The sequence below is a fragment of the Cuculus canorus genome, chromosome 3 (genome assembly GCF_017976375.1).
Source record: "Cuculus canorus isolate bCucCan1 chromosome 3, bCucCan1.pri, whole genome shotgun sequence".
Lineage (NCBI taxonomy): Eukaryota > Metazoa > Chordata > Aves > Cuculiformes > Cuculidae > Cuculus > Cuculus canorus.
In genome coordinates this window covers 101,261,140-101,285,398 of record NC_071403.1, presented here as the reverse complement: position 1 = coordinate 101,285,398, position 24,259 = coordinate 101,261,140, and the positions used below count along the sequence as shown (strand labels likewise).

General features: G+C 44.0%; 2 protein-coding genes across 2 annotated transcripts in view; one reads left to right on the top strand and one right to left on the bottom strand.

Moving 5' to 3' along the window:
- The first annotated feature begins 1,023 nt into the window (after positions 1–1,023).
- MRPS18A (mitochondrial ribosomal protein S18A) lies at positions 1,024–24,210 on the top strand. Its single transcript, XM_009559024.2, has 6 exons — positions 1,024–1,160; positions 1,264–1,295; positions 5,699–5,803; positions 12,414–12,537; positions 13,343–13,409; positions 23,301–24,210. The coding sequence occupies exons 1-6, from the start codon at positions 1,061–1,063 to the stop codon at positions 23,443–23,445; spliced, it is 573 nt and encodes a 190-aa protein (XP_009557319.1). The 5' UTR covers positions 1,024–1,060; the 3' UTR covers positions 23,446–24,210.
- Positions 13,416–24,259, bottom strand: part of RSPH9 (radial spoke head component 9) — a 30,456-nt gene continuing 19,612 nt past the window's right edge. Inside the window, exon 5 of the mRNA XM_054062096.1 lies at positions 13,416–20,451. Within this exon, the coding sequence (XP_053918071.1) occupies positions 20,402–20,451 (50 nt within the window). The 3' untranslated portion in view covers positions 13,416–20,401. The remainder of the gene's footprint in view (positions 20,452–24,259) is intronic.

Sequence of the window (24,259 nt, the reverse complement as noted above, 5' to 3'; positions counted from 1 at the left end):
GTCTGGGAAAACACTGTCTAAAAGAAAATATGCTATCAGAGGGACATTCTGTCTAACTTTCAAAAAAATACAATTACTTACATGTAACTTTACTTCAGCTTAAATCAGAAATATTCCACTTTTTGTAACAGTAGCTGCTTCTTGTATTAACAGGACAAGGGGTAATGGTTTTAAACTAAGGGAAGGTAGATTTATACTGGATACAAGGAAGAAATTTTTGAGGGACATTATTTAGTACTATGCAGGTATGGTTGATGATCCCAAAGGTCTTTTCCAACCTAATGATTCTATGATTCTACAATGAGGGTGGTGAAACACTGGAATCGGTTGTCCAGGGATGTAGTGGATGCCCCATCCCTGGAAACACTCAAGGTCAGGTCAGATGGGGCTCTGAGGAACCTGATGCAGTGGAATATGTCCCTGCTGCTGCAGGTGGAGTGGACTGGATGACCTGAAAAGACCCCTTCCAACCCAAAGCATGCTATGACAAGCCTTGTGAGGACTAGCTGAGGGAACTGGGGCTGTTCAGCTTGGAGGAGGCTGAGGGGAGACCTTACCACTGTCCACAACTGCCTGAAAGGGGGTTGTAGAGAGGCAGGTGTTGGTCTCTTCACCCAAGTGACAGGTGATAGGATAAGAGGCAATGGCCATGAGAGCTGCCATGCCTGTATCAGAAGCAGCATGGCCAGCAGGACCAGGAAGGTGATTCTGACCCGCTACTCAGCACTGGTGAGGCTGCACCTCGAATCCTATGTTCAGTTTTGGGCCCCTCACTACAAGGACATTGAGGTGCTGAAGTGTGTCCAAAGAGCAACAAATTTGATGAAGGGTCTGGAGAACAAGCCTTATGAGAGGTTGCTGACGGAACTGCAGTCGCTTAGCCTGGAGAAGAGGAGGCTGAAGGGATACCCTATCACTTCCCCTCAGAGACTCGCACCGAAATGGCGGCGGCAGCGCGCGCCCCGCCCCCTCGCGCGCGGAGGCCGGGGAGGTGGGGGGGGCTGGATGGGGCTGGGAGAGGGGAAGCCGCGAGTGACGGCGGTGCGCGCGACGGCCCAAGATGGCGGCGCCCAGCGTGCTCGGTGCGGGGCTGCGGCGCCTGTTCGCGGGGCTCCTCGGGAGCCGCGGGGCCGCGCCGCCCGCCCGGGCCCTGCGGGAGGGTGAGTGCGGGGGTCGCTGCGCTTTCGCCCTCTCTTCGTCTTCTAGGCCGAATTAAGTCTCATTTTGTTCTTCCGTCTCTTTTTTTTGTTTCTGTCTTTGCAGTCGTGGAGGTGACTGAAGGCAACACCACCACAGTGAGTTCCGCGTCCCCAGCGCCTGCCTCTGCTTCGCTTCTCTCTCCTTTAGCCTTTCGTTGTGTGTGTCCGTCCCCGTGTTCCTTCCCTCCCAAAATGGAAAAAAAAAAAAAACAAACAAACAAAAAAAAAGAAACAGAGGCCAAAGTGTCGCTTTTCTGCCTGAAAGATGTCCCAGGGTGTGAAGGCCAAGCCGAGGTAGTCGAGCATTGTGAGTGCTGGGAAGCTAGATGGGAAGTTTGCTGTGGAGGTCACCCAGCTGCTGGTGAGCAGTGCTTCTGGTCCCTTCTATGCCTCTGTCCTATGAGGCATAGAATGATTAGAGTTGGAAGGGACCTTAAAGATCATCCAGTTCCACCCCCCTACCATCAGCAGGGACACCTCCCACTAGATCAGGCTGTCCAAGACCCTATCCAGCCTGGCCTTGAACATCTTGGTTTGTATCAGAAACGGCATGGCCAGCAGGACCAGGGAGGTTATTCTGCTCCTGTACTCAGCACGGGTAAAGACGCATCTGGAATGCTGTGTTACTTCTGGGCCCCTTGCTACAGGAAGGATGTTGAGGCTCTGGAGCATGTTCAGAGAAGAGCAACAAAGCTGGTGAAGAGGATGGAGAACAAGTCTTATGAGGAGCAGCTGAGGGAACTGAGGTTGTTTAGCCTTGAGGAGGCTGAGAGGAGACTGTATTGCTTTCTACAACTATCTGAAAGGAGTTTGTGGAGAGTGGGGTGCTGGCCTCTTCTCCCAAGTGACAGGGGACAGGACAAGGGGGAATGGCCTCAAGCTGTGCCAGGGCTGGCTCAGACTGGATATCAGGAAAAATTTTTTTGACACAGAAAGGGTCATTGAGCACTGGAACAGGCTGCCCAAGGAGGTGTTTGAGTCACCTCCCTGGAGATATTTAAAAGACAAGTAGACGAGGTGCTCAGGGACATGGTTTAGTGGCAGATAGGAATGGTTGGACTTAATGGTCTAAGAGGTCTTTTCCAACCTGGTGATTGTATGATTCCTTGATCTCCAGTGATGGAGCATTCACAGCTTCCCTGGGCAACCTGTGCCAGTGCCTCGACACTCTCATAGTGAAGAAATTCTTCCTTATGTCTAGTCTAAATCTTCGCCTCTCTAATTTAAAGCCATTCCCCCTCATCCTATCACTTCATGCCTTTGTAATAAGTCCCTCCGAGCTTTTTTGTATGCCCCCTTCAGGTACTGGAAGGACTACCAAAGCCCTGGTTGCACCACTGGTAAGGCTGGAAGCCCTGACCCGAAGGTCAGATTGGAAGCATTTGAGACCCAAAATATAAGAGGCAGTTTTTCAGATGGGTTCTTTCCTTAAAGCAGTGGCACTAGGCATTGTCTTAAGCGTGGGTGGGCATGAAGGAGGTTTCCCAGTGGCTTTGTCACTGTAACCCGGGCCAGCAAGGCAATGTGGCATCGCAGGATGGCTCTGTACTGGCTGCATGCCACACATGTCACTTGCCTTTGGTCTATGCTGTGTGTGCCATAGTGACTGCAGGTGATACAAAGCTTGCATCTTCTGGTGCATTTGGTAAGAAAATGTTTCAATAGAAGGGGTATCATCCAGGGAAGATCTTAAATGCTAAAGGAAGACTGCTCCTGAAAATAAAATGGGAGTTGTGAAGTACCTGATAAAGAAAAGCATTTTCTTACTTCAGGTTTATGACAGGAAAGAAAAGACCAAAGGAGTAGAATTAGAATTTTATTTAATTAATACCATCTGATGTGTGGCACTTTATCAAGAGAATAGTCATTGTTTTAGAGAAACCACTGAAATTACTTGGGGAGGGGAAGGAGACTGCATTGTTCTGCTCACATAACATATGCCAGTTGCAACCTATACCTTGGCTGGAGACAGGTAGCACAACGTGTAAATATATTGAGGAAAGTGGAGCAAGGATTATTTAGGAATAGCTAGAATACAGTGCAGTAAATGCTAATATATATACATACATAAGTAATGAGGGGACAGACTTTTGTGCTTGCTAATAAAACAAAAAACATGGGTGTTCATGCCTTTGGAAGTCTGAGTTTCCTTCTTGTGAATTTTCTATTAGTGGATATTGTCATGTTTGAAACCTAAATGGAGCAGGTTACTTATATTTCACATACATAATATCAAATAGAATTCGGCAGTTAACAAGATGTCTAAGACTGTCAAAATAAGTTTAAGATGTGACAGCAGGTTTGATGGAAAGTCTCTTTTCTTCTATTCAAGTATCATACTACAAGACTTTGCCCAGAGACCTAATGAGAAGAGCTTGCGAGCATGTCTTGAAGTGGTTTTAACCAAAACAAGGGGGGAGCATGCACACCAACACAGCACACACAGTGGTTTGCTGTACTTTGTGCTCAGTTAGTTTCAGAGGAGATGTAAATTGTAATTGCAAAGTTGCAATACATATAACTGAGTCTTGAAGTTAACAAGGCATGCATTGCAGTAGCAAAGCCTTTAGAAGAATAATTCTTCCTGGACGATTGTTGTAATGGACATTTGGATAATTCTATTGTACAATATTGTAACATCAATCTGGGATCCATCAGTGCCCTTAGGTGAGGAAGATAACAAATGGTGTAAATTGGCCAACTAAAGGGCTGATACATTTCTGAGAATATCCTCTGGTTACTCCATTTATCCTACCAACTCCACATCTTTTGAATCCATCTTCCTGTGCTCATCTTTCTATGTGTCCTTGCTTTTATTAGTATTGAAGAAAGTGTTTGACGTGAACCAGATAAATGAAGCCCAGAGAAATCTGGACTTCATCAGCATACTGAGAATGTAGGGCTCCTATGTTCCCTCTAACAGAAGAATAATAGTGAGTGGGTTAACAATCTGAAAGTAGTTGGGAAATAACTGCCAAAAATTCTACATTGTAATTTATGTCAAGAAATATTGATATTGATTCAGCATTCTGAATCTTCTTTATTCATTTCCAGGATGGTATTACAGTCAAAGTACAGTCTGAAGCCAGAGTGGCAAGAATGAAGACCACATACACCAGCTTCCCAGAAAATAACTTTACCAATTAATAGATAAATCAGATACTAGCCTATATTTTATATTCATAGTTACTTTAGTGTTTTTGTAAAACTGGCTGTTCTACTTGTAAGGAGTGGAATTTTACTTAAAAACTGACAATATTCTCTCTCTTTGAGGTACTGAGGTGCTTGAACTACAAAAAAAACTTATCTGTTTCCATTTTGCTATCACTAGACAAGACAGATGCTAATCTGTGGTATTAAGTAATTCTGACAGTTCAGCTGGATGCCAGTGTCCCGTGTACATTTACAGAATATGTCAGGCTTGTCCCAGGTTTTCAGGCCCAGAACCTGATGGTTCAGTCTAAATCAGCCAGCTTTCTTAAAAGTAACATTGCATTTCACCCAGGATTTCTTTTTAAACTCTCTGGTGCTTGCTCTATTTGAGGCTGTCAGTTGGTATTCAAAATCTGGTTTTAAGCTTAATTTCACCAGAGAAAACTTCCAAAATATTTTGGAGGGGGGGAAAAAGAAGGCTTAGTTTTATTGTCTTTTCTGTGCGTTCAGCTACAATTTGAGATAGCTCTTGCTTCTATTCATAAATCCTCAAAAAAAGACAAGTGCACATGTTGATAGACTTCATATTCCTGACGTATCAACACTTAGAAAACAAATTTCTCAAGTTCTTCCCACACACACCTTCAACATCTTTTCCCATGTTACTTTTGAGAAAATGTGAGTGTTAGATGTCACCATTTTGTAGCAATATAGAAAAGATTATAAGATTATCTAAAGGAATTGATCAGGAAATTAAACTGGATAAAATATTGGTGTATTTAAAAACAAACAAACTGCAAAACAAAAACCCCCACAAACATCTCCTAACGGTCCTTTCTTAAATTGAACTTTTGCTCAGAATTTTTGCTGTTGGTGATTTATAATCAAGCAAGTCTCTGTATGTTTTTGTCCATAACATGCATCTGCTTTTCTGTGACATTCTCAAATTCCCAGAAAAAAATGCATTTTAAAGTTTTTGGCTAAAGGGCCAGTACAATTTCAAGGCATAGTGGTTCAAAGGAGTACTGCCATAAATGAATTCAGGTGAACACGAGAACTTCACACTGACTGTGGATGAATTTACATTTAGTAAAACACATATAAGAATTTACGAAATGGTTCTCTATGCCCTTTGGACTTTTTCATATCTCCATTGTCTGTGTATATCCAGACTGCTTCGTATATCTGTATATAACCAATTTGAATAATGCAGATCTTGTTCCACTTACATCTGTGCAGTATTGGTCAGCGTGTTGTGGACTTAATGAAAAGTATTCCTCAGGTCACAGATGCAAGTAGACATCTAAACTATGCCCGATCATTATATCCTTTGAATTGTTTCCTAGATTGAAGGGAGAATTATAGAGGATGCTGCGACACCGACTCCTCCAAATCCCTCTGGCCAGTGTCCCATCTGTCGCTGGAACCTGAAGCATAAGTACGATTATGTGGTAAGTTTGATGAAGGAGAGTTCCCCCGTCCTCATACCTAGATAAGTATTGCTTTCAGATCTACATATGCATAACCTGCCCCCCTCATCTTTTGCTGGGTGCAGTAAAGACAGTTAATGCCATCTCTGCTGCTTTTGGGTGTAGCAAGAGCTTCCTAAACAGTAAATGTTTGCCTTGGCTGGCAGTGCTCCTGGGAAAAGGAAGTATGAGGTCGTATCAGATAGGTTTGCAACTACACACATGGTCGTCTCAGCTGAGAAGGCCATACATCTCTTTTATGCCCAGCATTGCACTTCCAAGAGAATCTAACTGGAATGCAACATTTAGTCAACTAATCCAGGGCTGTCACAACTCCACAGAAGTGAAAAGGCTTGACTAGATCAATTATATGTCTTCAAGCACTATAATTTCTCACTGGGTCATTGCCCACTAAGGTAATAACTGTTTTATATAACTTTTAAAACTCTTGATGGGTATGAGGGAGAACATATGTGTTTACATCCCTTGCAACAGAAAAAATAGATTTGATTCAAGTTTTTTGAAGGAAAAGCTAGTGAGAAGTTTATTAACTAATGAGAGGATTACTAATACTAAATGTAGAAGCTGAGAGGGAAAATGCTTTGAAACAAAAGCACAATAGTCAAGAACAAGAATAAGAAGCGTGAGATAGAAGATGCAGAATGTAACATTACAAGAGGTCATTCAAACACAGTTTACAAAAGGACTAAGTGCCCCCTAGGAAGCTAAAAACCCAGTACTGGAATTAGAAAAGAAGAAAACCAGACAGGAACATGCTGTTACTAAGATAAGGCAACAGAAAATTCACAATAAGTTAATGTCAATAGGATTAGGGTGAGAGAGATACAAATGCATCTGGAGGAAAAGAAATCTTTGGGAGAAAGAAAGTCCATTAATAAGAGGAGAACTGAAAGCCACATTGACTGCAAAATGACTAAGCTGGTTGCATGCAATCCTAGCACATACAGACAAAAAAAATGTTTTAATACTTAGGTGGTAACAGTGATCTTGCAAATGACTACTGTAAAACATCAGGAAGAAACAGATACAGAAATAACTTCAGCGTTGAATTAGGTTCAGACCAGCAGTCCTGGATTGCATGTAGCTCCAAGATGTTAAGCAAATTGGCTAACAAATGTATTACTTCACTTGTGGGATATTTTTAAAGCATGAAAAAAATCTTAAGGAATCACCAAATGATTTGAAAATAGCAAGTGAATTGCTAAGTAGCTGAGAGAGGAAGGAGGGTGATGCTCATAACTTTGCTGATGATAATAAATTGAGACAAGTGGCAAATACCAATAAGGTATGGAAAGTATTAAAAAAAACCAGATCACTCTTGGCTTATGTTGCCTGTGTTTGAATGCAGCGGTTTCTTGCAATTCTTTTCTTCCTCATGGTTGCCAAATTGTGGTGATCAAAACAGACAAGTCACTTATAGTGGAAAATACTTTATTAAGGTTAATGTAGTTTCATATGACTTAAATGTGAGGAGTCAACAGCATCATTAAACTGGATAGTTATACAGATTTCCAGAAAATGTTCTATGAGTCACACATTAACAGCTCCAGAGAAACTCTAAATGGATACTTGGGGATGGAATGAGCCAAGGAAACCAATTAAATTTTGGAAATTAATACATAGACCCACTTAGTACTGCCCTTTTGGTAGAAGACTCTGTTGCACATAGAGATAACAGTGCCATCAAGAACCAAAAAAGCAGTTTTAGGCAATGTGATACTGTAGAGCCCGAGTTCCAGGAATAGAGGTAGGCTGTTGGTCCCAACAGACAGTGTAAAACATGAGTCTTTAGGTGTGTTTGTAGGATGAACTAAGGTCATGAGCTTTCTTCCACGCTTCAGTTCAATTTTATCCTTAGATCAAATTTCTGCTGTATGTAGTGTGGGGGCAAGCAAAAGCCGAATGCAAGGAGAGACCCTGCAGCCAGTGTCTTGAGAAACATGGCCGAGATCTTTCCCAAAAAAATTGTGATCCTGAGAGGCAAACTAGGAACATGTCTGTCCTGGCTGTCATGTAGTTTTTGAATGCATGCATATCTGGTGTATCTGTATCTGGTACTTCTGCTGTAAAGCAGAGGACAACCTGGACAAAAAGCCGAAGACAGCAGTGTGAATTGGTATTCCAGAATTGTAGAAGTGTCTCACCTCAGTATTCAAAAGCATTCCTCTGTGGGGCTGATGAGAACTAGGAGAAATCTCAGTTCTGGAGCAGACCACCTCTTCTGCTTGAATAAGTCTCTTACATGTTTGAATGCTTTGTACCAGTCATGGATTTTCAGGCTTTTAAACGTTAAGTTGAATAAAACCACCCTTTTCCACACAGAAGTGCTCTCTGCTATTTCTTTTTACTGCAGCAGTGATGAGCAGCAGAACTGCTTAAATAATAAAGTGCAGGCATTTAACTATGTGGGTAATTAAACAGTGGCACAGTTTACTCACTGGTGGTTAATTGTCCTAAAAGACTGTAAATTGAGAACAGCTATTTTTGTTAAAGATATAGCCTAGTTCATACAGCGTAACCTATAATCTGAGCTTGGTAAGAGATCAGAATAGATGGATCACACTGGTTCCTTTGAGATTGATAATCTGTGATCAGTCAGTTGCACAGAAGGGAAAGTGTGAGCTTTTTTGCTTGGGATGCTTGTAATTGGACTGAATGAGGCACTATGAAAAGGGAAGTGTTGAATTAGCCCCTGAGGGAGCTGAGTAATATGACCTCATAGGAATTCCCTTTTGTCATGTGCAACTAGCACAGTCTAAAGTAGCGGCATAATGAGTTACTTTGGCTGTCAGAGGACTGGGAGACCAGTGTCTCCAAAGTTATTAATCAACTGAACAGGCATTGTGAGCACTAGCAGGTCATGATTCCAACCTGCCTCAGCTGTGGTGTGGAGGGCTGAAGTTGTCTTTGCCAGTTCAGCCCTTAGTCTCTGCTGAGGCTTAGGATAACAGAGCCTTAGGTATAAATTCCCACAATTTGTGGTCTGTGTATGTCTGTCCATTGAAACTGAGACCCCAATTGATTTTTCTTTTTCATATCCATTGGAGATAAACAATTGTTTTGGTCATTGTCAGGATGGAACTGGATTGAAACCTGCAAACTTATTATGAAATGCCTAGAAAATGGTGTACAGCTCCCAGGAGTAAGGGAGAAAGGAAAAACAAGACTCTTGTATAACTGGAAATAATGACTGGCAAACTTGTCTGATACAGCCCAGTAGTAATTTGGCTACACAGACAGAACTCTTCTTGCAGTAAATGAAGGTTTTAATGAATTGCATGCAACCTGTCAAGGATCCTGCTTTTCAAAGTGTCTGCAGATATTAAAATGCAAAGAAGCCTCTGCATTTTGGTTGCCATCCATTCACAAGAACGTGCTGTACATAGTGTTTTCTTTAGCAAGTTTATCCAGCCCTTTTAGAGGTGAAGGCTAAACTTGTTTTTCATTTTCCCCCTTATCCACTTCAAACATCATTAGTCTGAGTAGGCAGTAAATATGTCATCTTGCTTTGGCAGCAATTAGGGGAAACCAAACTGCAAGCTTTGCCTGTTAGCCCTAGATTAATTCAATCCAAGTTGTTTTCATCAAATGCTGCAGATTAGAGGGGTGGGAATCTGGGTCCAGCCTCGTGGGAGCTGTCCAGTGATTAAAGCAAATCCGTGGTTACAGGCTTGGCTGTCCACTAGCACAAAATGTGAATTGCATGGAACATGACGGCACCACGAGAACTTGCCAGACATATTTTTTTCTTTGACCGCGCCACATACTTGTTCACTTCCCTCCACAGCTGCCCCATAAAGTTGGCTGTACCTGTCTGCTCTCTCCCTGTGGTAAGAGGCATCTGTGCGAGTACTCTGGGAAAGGCACCTGGCCTGTTAACTGCGGGGATCTTCAGAAATGTAAAAACCTTCTGTCAAGTGTGCAGCATTTTAAGCCAAACGGCGCGATTATAATTTGGAGCTGCAGCAGCTGGGACGTAGATGATTTCAGTTAAGAAGTGACTGCCACACAAGGGTGTTAGTCAATTGGTGACACTGTTGATCAGAGATAACAGAGCATGGATTTTTCTGATTTCTTTTTTTCCACAGGGAGAGAAAGAAAGACTATCTCCCTTTGCTTCTTGCCTCCCCCCTTTGCATGGAAACATTGATAACAACCCTGTGACTCCATGAGGCGTGGTGGTAATACGAGAAATCACTTGGACCACACACACCCTTCACAAGAGCCTGTGGCCTACTAAGGCTTTCACGGCTGCAAAGGCTAGAACAGCCTGAAACTTGCCATCCGCTCCCTTTTTCTTCTTCCCCACAGAATAGTGCAGCAGGCTAGTAGAAAAATCTAGAATGTTTTTCTAGGCACTTGGAGGTGAACAGCGCTTTTTCTCTTAAGGAAATGATATGTTTGTGCTAAATGGCAAATTGAACTGATGGTGATTTGGGGAACTGGATGGCTAAAGAAGATGAAAAAAGAGGATGGAGTCTTGCTCTGGTTTCCTGAATCCAATCCAGTGTATTTCAGGAGTGGCTGAAAGTCAATGCCCTTGGACTGTTTGGCTGGCCTCCATCCAGTTTCCACCAATGCAGCTGGCACCAACGGGTCCGCTGGTTACTGTTCTCATTGGCAAGGGCATGTGTTCGCTGGGATGAGGACACTTCACTTCCGTTTAAACCATAGATGGCTTCTCAGGAGCTTAGTGCTAGTTACTCAGCTGTGCTTTCCTTGTTCTTTGGGTACAGCATCACTCTGTATGGTGGCAGATAAGTAATTATGTACTAGTGAGAAGTTGTATAACCTGACGTGTTTTCAAAGGACCTGGATTTGAAAATTAGCCTGAACACATTCATTTCAGACAAGTGAAGGTAGGAGAGCAAGCCAGATAAGGGAAGATGGAAATTGTGTGTCATGATGATAGTAGCGAGGGTGGGATTGAAGGGGGGAGGATGGGAAAGGACAAAAACAAATCACAAAACCCCTAAACAAATAAGTCTATATTTCACTGCAATGCTTGTATGAAAGAATCCGTCATTACTAGAAAGCCATACTGAATTCCAACAGCCCACTTCAGAATTGAGCTGGTCTTGTGCAGCGGGGGTGGATGTATAATTCCTAGATAGCTAGGTTTTCAGAATTTTATATCCACTTGTAGTTGTTTGCATTTGCAAGGGCAGTAAATGAAGCTAGGAGTGTTCCAGGGAGCTCTTTGTAAAAGAGCAAAGAGAGGGAGGTGGGAGCAGGTCTGGGAATATGTGAACAACAGGCAGAGTCAGGGTCACCCGAAATGAAAAGCAACAAGTACTCTTTGTTTTTGCCTGTTGCCCTAGACACTATGGGTGTAAATCGCTGACGTACCTGCTTTGAATTCTCGCTCTGTTGGGGTGCTTGCTGGCAGGTCCCTTCCAGCCTGCAGCAGCCTCCACATGGTCCAGCTACCTCAACTATGAACGTGTTTACCACAGCAGGGGGGAAAGTAAACTCTCAACCAGCAAGAAGTTTGTCAACAGATGGGGAAAATACAAGCACAGATTGTCCAGAGGCATTTTGGGCCGACTTGTGCTGACGTCAACATGTCAAGGGGACCTGCCTAAAGTGGTGCTGCATGTGGAAGCGGAGAGCACGGAGAACACATATCTAAGTACTGGGCTGTTGTACAGTGTACAGTTAATGGGACACTTACGCAACAGCTGTTGATGCTGTGTTTAAAAATTTGTCATCCCACCCTTGTGATACTATCTGATCCTAGAGATCCCTTTAATTTTGTTTTTATTAAGACGGCTTTACATTTCTAGAGCTCTTAATTGGAAAGGTCAACAGCAGTGTAATCTAAATGATACTTGAATCATAGATGAACCCTTGGCATGCTCAGAGTGCTGCTTCTATCCAGCATGGCTGTAACAGCCCCACTTCATACACACATAGTTGAAGAACTGAAGGCAGCAATTTATCCTGTTAGGTCTTTCTCACCCGCATGTGTTCTTTTCATACACAAAGTTTCTTCATGCAAGATCTTGGACCATTTCCCTGCTCTCCACCCCTCCAGAGAGACATAAGGGAAGTTCCACCATGGGAAACTGGATAAAGGTTTGAGGAGTAGATAGCAGAGAACAATTCTGCTCTGAGGGAACAAGGAGGGGGCCAGAGGTGATCTAACATAGCTGTGACCTTTAGGATAGCAGCTGTGATGGCATTTCAAGTTGTGTAAACACTGTCCATCTGTAGGTCTTGAGTAACTATGCCTGAGTACCTAGCACACATTATCTTAGCTAGAATCTTGGAGCATGCGATGGTGAAGTAGCAGGGATTGCAGCTGACATCATGTGTTTACACTAGTGAAGTCAAGGGAAGACTCAGAACATCTGAGTGACCTTACTGAGCTAAGCTGGCGGGCAGAGTGACAGCAAGCAAAAGCCACTTATTGTCAAGCTGCAGCCAGAATGAGTAGGAAAGAATCATTGTTTTGTTTTGCTTTGGTTTGAGTTCTATACACAGTGCAAGGGTCAGCACAACACCTAAGAATCACAGCAGTTAAAGTAGCTGTAGTACTGATGGTTTTGCCCTTCTCTCACTCTCTCAGGATGTCTTGCTGCTGAGTCAGTTTATCCGTTCTGATGGAGGGATGCTGCCACGAAGGATCACAGGCCTCTGTTTGGAGGAGCACAAGAAGATTGCTGTGTGTGTGCAGATGGCTCACCGTGCAGGTACCTAGCCTCCTCCTGAGACAACTCTTTAATATGGGGTACTCTTAGAATCCTTTGAGAAGAGTCTCCTATCCAGTTAGCATAGCTCAGTGAGATGTCTTTGTCCAGTTACCCAACAAACTTGTTATGGTCCGAGTGCTGGGACAAAATAATAGACCAGACGCTTGTTCTGCTTTCTATGTCTTGGCTCCTGCCTTGGCAGTAGACTACCTACCATTGCAGAAAGATTTGGTAAGTGGCTCAATCTCTAGTAACTAATGATTAAATACCAGCTTCCAAAATTACTTGATTTAATGTAAGCTTGACCTACCCCTTTAATAACGTGCTCCTGTCTACCATCTGCCATGTAGAGACGTTTTTGCTCTACCCTAGAAGTGGGACACAGGTTGATACAGTCAAAGTATTGTGCTGATCTCTATGCCGGGTACCTAAGTCGTACCTAAGTTAAATGGACTGAGAATTTTAGTAGTCAGATTTTCATCCTGGAGATGGAATCTGATTGGACACCAGAGCCCTATGTCCTCTCAAAAAGCCTTTTTGATGACCTCAAGTGGTTGTGTGGTTGTGTCTTTGGTGTATATTTCCTATCTATATCCAGCAGAACCTCCTACCTTCTTTTTGGCTGGAGTGCAGGTTCAGGAATGACTAAAGAGAAAAAACCCTTTCCATTGTACTTGAGGTTGTGTGGTACTGTCCCAGCAGGGACCTGAGTTGCCTGGCTTACAAGGTGTAATGTAATCTCTGGATGCTATAGAGGCAAGGAGGCATTGCAAAATGTTCTCACATCTTTATTCTTCTGTTTCAGGTTTATTGCCAGACCACAGGCCTCCACTTCCTGAAGGGCACGTTCCCAAGAAACCCAAGCTCAACAGGTGAATAGCCTTGTCTTTCCACATCTATTTTTTTTTAGGAATAGATTGGAAGAGGAAGTGCAATTCCCTATAACTAGGTAAAACATGCCTCAGGCAACAGGGCTCATAAAAAGTGTTCATAGCATTTCAGAGAAGGAAGGTCTGTCATGATGTTCTCTTACCAGTCTTTTAAGGACAAACCATATTTTCATTCATACCGTTTATCCAGAAAGGATTAAAACTGCCACACATGTTAGAGTCTGCTGTCCTTTCCTCAGCTTCACTTGCCTTCTTATCACTAACGCTCAGTAGGGCAGTCACAGGAGAATGCCCCAGAAAGGGAGTCACAGCATCACAGAATTGAGGTTGGAAGGGACCTCTGGAGGTCATCTAGTCCAAGCCCCCTGCTCTGAGTCAGTAGGTTACACAGGACTGTATTGTCAGGTTTTTAATATCTCCAAGTAGGGAACTTCCACGGTTTCTACTGGCAGCTTATTCCAGAGAACACCTTCATTCTGAGACAGTGTTTTACTGCATTCAGACAGAATTTCTTGTCTTTCATTTTGTGCCCATTACCTCTTGTCCTGTCACTGGACATCACTGGGAAGAACCTGGCTTCATCTTCTTTGCACCCACCCTTCAGGTATTTAGAACCCCCGCTGAGCTTTCTTTTTCTCCAGGCTGAGCAGTTCCTTCTATCTTAGCCTTTTTATGCCTGGTCCCCAACAGCAAGGGGGTGCCCTGAAAGGGCAACTAGCAGTGAGTGGGGGCTTGGGAGGCCAGCAAGGGTCCATCACAAGCCTGTTCCATTCTGCCCAATTCCTGTTTCCCCTAGTCAGCAATTCGCCCCTCCTTCTGCCCTTCTTGTGCATCAGGCTCTCATCCCCCTCCCCAGCCTGAATGGCCTCTGGCCTTTGGTGGGCGAAAGGAAAGCCCATGGTTGCCTCCTGCACTGTGCTGGGCACTCAGAGGTGCTAATCCCCTGTTTATGACCTCGCACTCTGTTTCCATGGGGATGTCAGAGCGGTTTATGAACCTTGCATTAGCAAGCTGTGGGGTTACCAGAGGCCATGGGGCTGTTGCTGGGAGAGCTTAGGCTACAGGGTTGGGGGTGGCTGGAGACTCCTGCATTTCAGTTCTGACTCTCTGCAGTAGAGAGTTGAGGCAAGGTCTTGAAAATGTCTATTGGATGCTGGCAGGCTGTGCACTGGGTATCAGCGAGGATTGAATTAGATGACTCTGCATTTCCTGCAGACCAGTAGCCATCGGATACTTCAACTCTGAAAACAACTTCTTTCTTGTGTCTTGCAAGTCTTTGGGATTCTTTAGTAGTTGTGTCTATCTGGCAACTGTGGGGTGGAGCACGTTATCGAATTAGCATTCACATAGCAACCCTGTGTAGCAGGTTGAGACAGGAAATGGTAAAGCCTGTATCTTGCTGGAATCACAGTAGAACTGCAGATCTAATGCCATGACTTATAAACTGTTCCGCAGACTTCTAGTAAAAACAGATACTTCTAGATACATTCTGCATGCAAGCAGGTGAGCTACACCTCTAGAATTAGGAGATTTAAATTGGAGATTATTATCCAAGCCCACCCTATTGCATTGCTAGTTCCTCCCTACACCACTCTTGCTTTACTTTTCCCAGCAAGGGAATGTAGCAAGTAGAGTGGAAGCAGAATTTAGAAAAAGAGAGCAGAGATACTGCTGAGGAGATGGACCAGCAGTGGAATAGGCAGGCTTTGGAGTCTGGGTGGAGACAAAAGAATTGGATCAAGAAATCGGATTGAAAGTTTTAGGAGGAGTTCCAGGTGGAGCCTGAACTAAACAAATGAGTCCCAGAGCCAGGATAGAGTGCATGGGTACTTCAGGACTGTTTTCTCAGCCTGCTATAAGGGGAAAGCTCTGCCTTTTGGAACATTGCGAAATCTTGGCCATTGCGGTTCTGTGAAACTTTTGACTGACCACATTGCTCTCTGGAACAGTAGCTGCCACCACAAAAGTCAAGAGATACAAATTCCTTCCTTCCTCTACTCTGAAGGGAGGACTGAAGGGTACCCACATTCAACTAGTACTTATTTTGGGAATGAAGCCAGAGCTCTGCTTACAAGTTTCCCACATAAATGGCTTATCCAAGCTTACCTTGTCTTTGCCTTTGTACTTTTTTTAAAGTTGCTTTTAAAGCTTCCTGTAAGTCCATAGTAATTTGGGAAGCACTCAACAAGTGGTTCTGCCCAATGCAAGGGAGCTGGTAGGGAAGGTCAGGGGCAGAATTGGGCTGGGACTCTTCAGTCAAACAAGCTGCCTTGTTCAGTGCCATGAGAAGGCCTATTATAAAAGCCTATTATAGCAGACAGTACATTGCATAGTTAAGTGATGTATTTTCCAAATTTTTCAGCTTGGACTCCTCTCGGTATCACTGTCCTGGCTGCTCTAGTCACCATCACCTTCACCTCTGCTTAAATGAGAAGTAATGTTGCCTTTTTGCACTGCTGCTGTAGCCCTGAGAATGCCAGTGGGGAGAAACCAGGATGCCTCATAATATGCTTGGGCCTCTTGTTAAAGCTCTCATAAGACAGAAAGACTGGTAGTGTACATTCCTTAAAATCAGTTTAATCAGCCTTTGTCCTCTGCCACTCTGCCTGCAGCAATGGCTTTTTCTGTGCTCCACCAGTGGATCTGCTATGAGTGTAGTGTTGAAATACATTCTTCTGCACCTCATCCCCTCCCAGGAGCAGACTGAAGTACCCATGTTGTAGATGCTTGGAGCTATTGAATTGCCACCAGCTGCTTCAGGGACCTTTAACCTGTGAAGGAACCAGGGATCCTGGTACAGCATCTTGTCCATTGCTGTACCCAATGCTTGGAAAGGTGAAAGAGGTGTCACTTGCTTGGCTCTGCAGAAGTCTGGTTCTTTGGTCAGAGTAGTCATCATGTGGTAACAAGCTAGCAAACAGACATGGATACAAATTTGTATCAGGGCTGCACACTGAGAGGGATAGTTCTCACAAGCAGGCTATTAGTATCCAGTATACTGAGAATTTAGGCCACTCCCAGTCACATATCCTTCCTTCTTTCTATCTCTCCCACGTGGTCATCTGCACTTACTTTTGCCATCAGGAGTTTGCATTGCACATGCAAGAAGGCTTTGCATATAGAAGACACAGGCACTGCTGTACTGTTCTAAAATAGAAAGGCACTAGGTGAAAAGAATAGACAGCACCTTAAAGGTATATGGTCTTTCTCAAGGCTGTGAGAACAGGCTTTGCCCTGCTGAAGGATGGCATTTCTTTCAGACCATTATATGTGCTTTTGTGTGCTCACCCCTTCTGCTCTAAAATTCCTCTGATTGCCTTCCTATAAGCAATGTCTTGTCTAACTCTACACTCTGAATTGAGAAATCTTTCAATTTTTTAAAAGAGGAACTTCTGAAAAGTCTCTGTCTACTCTAGGTGTTACCCTACATACTTCTATGAGAACTCCTACCACCTACTGGGCTGAAGAATATTTTTCTAATGGTAGAGCCCTTGACACTAGAGTACCATCAGCTGCTAGAGTGACAGGACCAAGATAACCTTGGGGGCTGATTCCACTCACAGCACCTGAGACTGAAGGAGATTCATTGTGGGGAGTGTAACTTGAAGTGGGAGTCACCTCTACGATAACACAGACCTGAGCATTCATTTACTGCATGTAGACTCCATGAATATTCTGTAGACTCAGAGTAGCAACGCCTGCCTGGCAGATCACTTCATTTGGATGAGCAATCCCTTTCATTTCCAGTCTTGCAAAGTTCTGGTTGACGCTCCATTTGGCCAGGTTTCTTCCAAGTTCTGTCAGTATTTTTGAGAGCAGCTTCATCTGCTGTCAAAAGAGGGTCAAACCAGCCTGATAAAAAACTACAACCTGATAAAAACCTGCTTTGCCCCTGCTCTTTCGCTCTGAGACAATGGACAGGTAAGCCGCATAGGAGGAGCTCTATGGCTCCCCCGCAAAGGTGCTAAGAAAGTACATAAAGAAGGGCTGAGGAGCTGTGTTAATTTATACTTTTGAGAGCACCAGAAAAGCTGCTCCCCAGCTTTTCCTTGACTGCACTTGTGGTATTTTTGGCCAGAGTGTTTGGCCAATGTCACATCACCCTGTTTAAAGTGAGCCTGCTTCAAATACAAAGTGTCTGGCATGCACTGGCTATCACCTAGCTGAGAGTAAAATGTAACATGCCACCCTATGGATATGTCAGGAAACTGTTTGGTTTTAACAGGGGTCATGCTGCCCTGTCATTGATCTAGTAATGTGAAGTGTGGATTTATCACTCAAAACCCCCCTACCTGCTCTGCCCCTCCAGACCAGGGGCGTTTCTGGTGCTTACTCAGTGATTTTCCGAAAGAACACAATTCCTACTCTGTTTTCTGAAGTGGTTTTATTGTATCTGCACTGTATGAATTTTGGACATTCCCTCCTACGTGCCCCAGATTACTCTTACCCAGAGAGGTAAGAATTTCCCTGCTTTTCACTGGGTCATTTGGCAGCTGGCCTTCTCCTACCCACCCCATCTCCCCATCCTGTTCTACTACTGGAATGCAAGAGGAAGAGCGGAATGCCTTGGGAAGTAGGAGCCTGGAGATCCCACCTTATTCTTGGTCATCCAGCTGTTTAACACATGGTATCACCCATCCAGGAATAATGTAACATAGAGGAGATTGGAACTGCAGCAGGAGGTATAACATGAACATGAAATACCAGTTTGAGCCAAGCTGTGTGGTCCTGGCGGTGGTGGGAGATGTATGAGAACACCTTGTGGTCAGAACTCAACTGGGGAGCACTCCACAGCTCTCTCTTTTACCCCTTGCAGTTGGGACACTATCCGGGTGAGACTTATATTGGTATTTCCCTTTTCTTGGACTTCAGTAGTTCTTTTTGCCTTCTGCCTGGTTTGTTTTTGACAGTGATAGCTCATGAATGTTATCACTAAACTGCTTTACTAGCTGTGGGCACTTTTGCAGAAATATGGCTGTTGGAGTACCCATATCATCCATAAATTTTCAAGTCTACCATCCTCTCCCTCTTTTCCATATCATTTGTCTGCATATACTTGGACATGGAAAACCAATGAAGTTTACTCCCATCAATGCAGAATTATTCCCCACAGTTCATTTTCTTAGGCTTGGCTGAGTCTGGAGCTTTCACTGTTTCCAAGGGATGATTCCACAAGCAAATTTGTCTTGCAGCCAAGGATTGTTTCCTCATCCTCAGCCTGAATTCTCCCTTTCATAGCTTCCTGCTGTCATTTCTGCATCCATTTGTGCTCCAGCCTGGCATGTTCCAGTTAAGTGCTGCAGGAACGAAATATTTTCACTATCCCATGCAGCTGAGGAAGTTCTCAAGGATTTCACCAGCACTGTGCAGAGTGATAGACTGTTCTCATATTCCCGAGTCATGAGTGTAAGGCCACTACACACCAGAAGCATTTGGGAAATGGTCAAGCGCAGCTGCAGGTCAAACTTCTGTCCTTGCTGTCAGGAATGGAAACCTGAATAACTCAGCAGTTTCCTTTCTAGCATGGAGACTCTTGCATGGATGGTGTGGACTAACTTTTTATCCAGAATGGTCACTGAGTTCAGGCCAGCATCTAGATGCTTTCATAATGCTTGTAGCATTCATTTTATTTTGGCAGGTCCAAAATATTATTTAAAGCATAACGCTGTGAAGTTGTTCCTTTTGCAAAAGGACAGAGGGATGTCACAGGCTCTCTATGTCTAGGCACTGTCAGTAAGAGGTGCTGTAGATTATGAGATACATGATTTTGAGTGTTCAGCTGCCATTCCATTTTCAGATTTCTACTGGAAGAAGAGAACTTGGCACAGGTAACATCCATATCAATCCCTGCTCCATCACCTGATCTGAAGCAGCGATGCGTTAGGCAAGAGGCAGGTTCCATGTGAACTCTTTATAAGTAAAGCTTTCAGGTTCCGTGGACACCTTTTCATCACTGGGAGCAGAACCTGGTTTCACTGTTGTCAGCATTTCACTCCAGCAGCACGTGGTTTCTCTCAGTCTGCATGGAGATGCTGTGCATAGCATGCGAATTCAAAAGCAAAGAGCCAGAGCAGCTGCAGGTGAGCAAAGCCAAGAGGTGTCGTGGGAAGGGATGTGGCAGGGAGGAGGCAGTTTTGCCAGTACTTTGATCGAGTGCTTCCTGCAGTCTGTAGCCCTCTGCCTTCTGCTCTTAATCCAAACAAAAGCCAGATTGAAAAAGTTCACTGAGGGTTCAGAAGTTCAGTCCTGAATTGCACCAACATGGCCTTTGCTTGGGCTGCATGCAGAACTGCAGTTGCCCGATAAGTAGGTCGTTTTCCCTACCCAGTACATGGGAGCCCTGTGCCTGCTCCTAGGTGTTAAGCAGCAGTCCCTGAGTGGGAGGGCTGTGGGGCCCTCCTGCTCATGAATAAAATCCATGGAAACAGACTTCCATGTGCCACAAAGATTTTAAGCAATTGAAGTGACTGCAGGTGACTAACCACACTTGTTTCCATCCTGTTTATGTCTTGCCTTTTCCAGACAGGGAAATCCCACCAGGACTCGCATCATACTCTATCCAAACAACTCATTTGTGCAGCTGAAGTTTAGAGATTCCACTTTTTGCCCAGGATCCTACTGTACTCAAGGGGGCAAGCTGAGCCCCAGGGTGGGTTGCCAGTCCCTGAGATTGGCGGTGCTGTCCACCTTTGTCCAGAGTGAGGGCTCTGTACACTGACATAACATGTTAGGAGACTGTGAACCAGCTGCATTTGGCAACCACATGGATGCTCTGTCCTGTTAACCTTCAGCTGGTTGAGAAAATTCAGACCATCTGCCAGTGTGTGCTTGCAGGTTATTTTCAAACTTCCCACTACAAACTGTGTGATTGGATACAGCAGAAAGTTGGGTGACTTGGCAAGAAAAGGGGGTACACTACCTTACATAGACAGAAGAGTTTGCAGAAAAGTCCTGTGCGACGGGCTTTGAAGCTTTCATATGTGGATTTTGTGGACTGTTTTTGCTCTTAGGAAAATAAATCTGTCTGTGAAACAGTAGGAAATGTGGTTAGTCAAAGAGGAAAAGGAACTTTGTAGACTGACTGCTCCCAGGCATCAAGCTTTTGCCACTGCTGAATCAAGGTTAAAAAAAAAAAATAAAAAGAGGCAGCAAACAAAATAGGACAAGTTTGAGTTTGGGACAAAGCAAGTATTAAAAGTACTAAAAGCAAATGTGCTCCAGGAAGGGAAAGCGTCCAAATGTCTGTTTCAGCTAACAATGAAAAGCCCCAGCCTGCAGTCCCCAAAGGAAGCCAAAAGCCTGGACCAGAGGGCTGGATTAGACCTGCTCAAAAGAGAAATAACAAAAGCTTTAAAATCAGGCCATTACTAAATCCTCCTTCCTATGCAGAATTGGGGTGTGCATTTCCAGCCCCCACACAGAAACAGAGGGAATTCTTAAAAAGCCACTGTCTGTCTAAACCTGCACACAGCATTGATGTGTATCTCATTCACACATTCACTTCTGTCCCAGTGAGATCATTTATTATCATGGGAGCACTTTCCCGTAAGCATGTGGACATGTGGCCAGAACTGCATTTGGCACACTGACGCATTAAACAATTTGGGGTTTTTTTCCTCCTTCACTGTAAGTGCAGTCTTGCGATATCAAAACTTGCACTACAGACCTCCCCCTGCAGGAATGGAATGTGAAAAGAAGGACCCAGGCTCCTGTGCCCATGAAATATCATAGAATCATAGAATCACTAGGTTGGAAAGGACCCACTGGGTCATCGAGTCCAACCATTCCTAACACTCCCTAAACCATGCCCCTCAGCACCTCGTCCACCTGTCCCTTAAACACCTCCAGGGAAGGTGACTCAACCACCTCCCTGGGCAGCCTATTCCAGTGCCCAATGACCCTTTCCGTGAAAATTTTTTTTCCTGATGTCCAGCCTGAACCTCCCCTGGTGGAGCTTGAGGTCATTCCCCCTTGTCCTGTCCACTGTCACTGGGGAGAAGAGGCCAGCTCCCTCCTCTCCACAACCTCCTTTCAGGTAGTTGTAGAGAGCAATAAGGTCTCCCCTCAGCCTCCTCAAGGCTAAACAACCCCAGTTCCCTCAGCTGCTCCTCATAAGACTTGTTCTCCAGCCCCCTCACCAGCTTCGTTGCTCTTCTCTGGACACGATCCAGAGTCTCAACATCCTTCTTGTGGTGAGGGGCCCAGAACTGAACACAGTACTCAAGATGCCGTCTCACCAGTGCTGAGTACAGAGAGAGAATAACCTCCCTGGACCTGCTGGTCACACCGTTTCTGATACAAGCAAAGATCCATACGGCTTCTCCCAAAGGAGCTGCCTTGCCACTGTTCTTTGCCAGGTACCTGCGTTTGACTCTCTGAACTCCCCTTGCATGTGAAATTAGAGACAGAAGAGCCTCTCCTACGTCCTCTCCTGATGTTGTTATGTAAGGTATTCCACTAATGCACTAGCATAATATTAAATGGCAAAGGGATGAATTTAATTGATGCATAGGTGAACAAGTGGCTCGATCTTGCTTGATGTCGTCTCCCAAATCCCTCCCGCTGTTGCTTCTAGGTGTTTTGAATTCCGTGAACTCCTCAAACCAAAGCATTTTGGAAGTGGCTTCATTTCAGCAGCAGGAACCTCCAAATATGATTCCTTTTTCAATTTGTGCTGTTCAGGATTGCTGAGGAAGAAAAGTGCTAGGAAAATGGGCTGCCGTTATACAGCCTGTAGTGCCTGGCATAGCAAGCTTTCTTTGTCATTCTCATGAATGTGCCAAGTGCCTTCAAACAAATGCATTACATGGTCTCTGTCCAAAGTTCTTAATATCTCAAATTTGCACGATGCAAATAAAAGGTAACAAAGCTGTTTGGGGACAGGACGACTGATTGAGGTTACATTAAGACGATGGGATTACTCAACAGAGGCATGCAAACATTGCTGGACAAAGTTTATCAGTCTGTTCCAAATTCTAATTTGTTGGAGCATTGTTTGTGCAGATTATGCTAGGGTTTTACTTCGGATCTTTATTGTCTGAAAAGACTCCTCTTTCTCTAAGGACCTCTATTCCCCTCTCTACTGGTAGCAAAAGATTTAAAGCCTAACAAAACTCCAGGCCACCCAGCCACAGGGTAAGATTTCCAGTAACTGATTCTGGATCTGAAATCCCCTGCCTGTTTGCAAAGCCAAGTATAAAACTTCAAATGGTAAAAAGCAGAGGATATTTGCCAGACGTTGCTCTTCACAGAGAGTTGTAGTTGTGATGGTAATTCCATTCTAGTGCCTCTGACATTGTAGGTTCTGACTTCCTGCACCAACCAGCTGCAATAGTATTGCACAGAGAATACTAAAGCAAATTTAGACATATGAAAATGTGAGACAAGGCCAGAAACCCATCCCATGCAGAAGAAATAATGGATTATTGTCTAAAAGTGAATGAATCCCTTTTTAGAGACTTTTATTTCTCACAGAGTTTAGCCTTTGTAATTAGTTCACCTTATTGAGGCCAGCTGTTGAAATAACACTTCCCATAGGTGCTGGATGCATTCTTCTTGGACTTAGTTGCAATGAAGGGATTTGGCATGTCAGTTTAGCTACAGGTGGACAACTTGCTAGGTGGAGACTACACCTGATTTGTTTTGTGAGACTAGAAGCACAGCTGGTGCTAGTGGGTTCAGTAGAGAGGTGCAGCTTGGAAGTTCCAGAAAAAACAAAAATATCTTTCCAATGGTCATTTCTGAATTTAGTGAGCTCTATTCACAGTTATTCCTTTTGTAGAGTCATGGGGGGAGACAAAGACTCCTGCTTCAGTCAAAACTTTTTCACAGTAATCAGTCTCAAATTTAAATACATTTGTGTTGTTTTGACAGGTATCTGACTCGCTGGTCCGTCAAATCTGCAAAGCCTATTTGGAAGAGGGGCCCTAAGTGGTGCAAAAAACCCATGCCAGTCGGACACCCTTTGCTGAAGGATAACATCAAATATACACACAAGCCTCTCTATTTAAACCACTAGTGGCCAGAACTGGCATAGTCAGGAAGCACAGCTGTTTTCCACTGTTCTGAGTTTTTTTGTAAGTTTGTCACTATCTCAGATTTTCTTATTCCCAAACTGTCATTAGTACTCTACATTGGCTCCAGCGATAAAGCTGTGATCTGCTGCTTTAGGAGAATGTAAGATTCAGCAAAGCAAAGCTCAATGTGCAGAATAATTTGGAGAAAGCAGCGGGCTAAGACTTCTACCTCAAAGCCAGAAAACATCTGAAGGCTTTTGTTTCATTGGGGTCTGCAACTGAGTTTTGAAGAAGTTGTTTCTTTCTTTTTCCAGCAATGAATGGTGATTCCCCATTAACATGTGTTTCAACTCAGATTTCCCTCATTTGGGCTTTTGTACCTGTGACGCTGATGGAAAAACAAGTCTCCTGCAGAACTGGGTTTCCTTGGCAGTAACAGAAATTGTTAATGACTGCTGAAATGTTTTTTTTTTTGATAATCTGTACTATCCATAATTTGCAGCAGAACATGTGTGGCAGTAGCAGACAGGCATGTATGTGTCCTACCCCGTAAGGGTTCCTGGCTTGTGCTTCACTCCTGGATCTAGCAAATACAGAATGTTGACATCCTTGATGACTTGGCTTGTTTTTTTCCCCTTGAAAATATATTTGCCATAAGTCTTCCTTGTCAGTGATGTGGCTGCCTCCTGGGGCAGTTTGAGACTGATAGGTGTGCATAATTTTACCTCCTGTAACTAAAAGGTGGCACCATTTCTCTCCCTGTACAGTAGATGTATGCACCTTCTACCTACTGACCACCACTACATGGGAAGCACT

Bases quoted from the DNA above. Each gene is read 5' to 3' on its own strand.
- MRPS18A (XM_009559024.2), top strand. From the start codon at position 1,061: ATGGCGGCGCCCAGCGTGCTCGGTGCGGGGCTGCGGCGCCTGTTCGCG. The intron at 1,161-1,263 runs GTGAGTGCGGGG...CTGTCTTTGCAG, and splicing joins CGCCCGGGCCCTGCGGGAGG to TCGTGGAGGTGACTGAAGGC. The intron at 5,804-12,413 runs GTAAGTTTGATG...TCACTCTCTCAG, and splicing joins AGCATAAGTACGATTATGTG to GATGTCTTGCTGCTGAGTCA.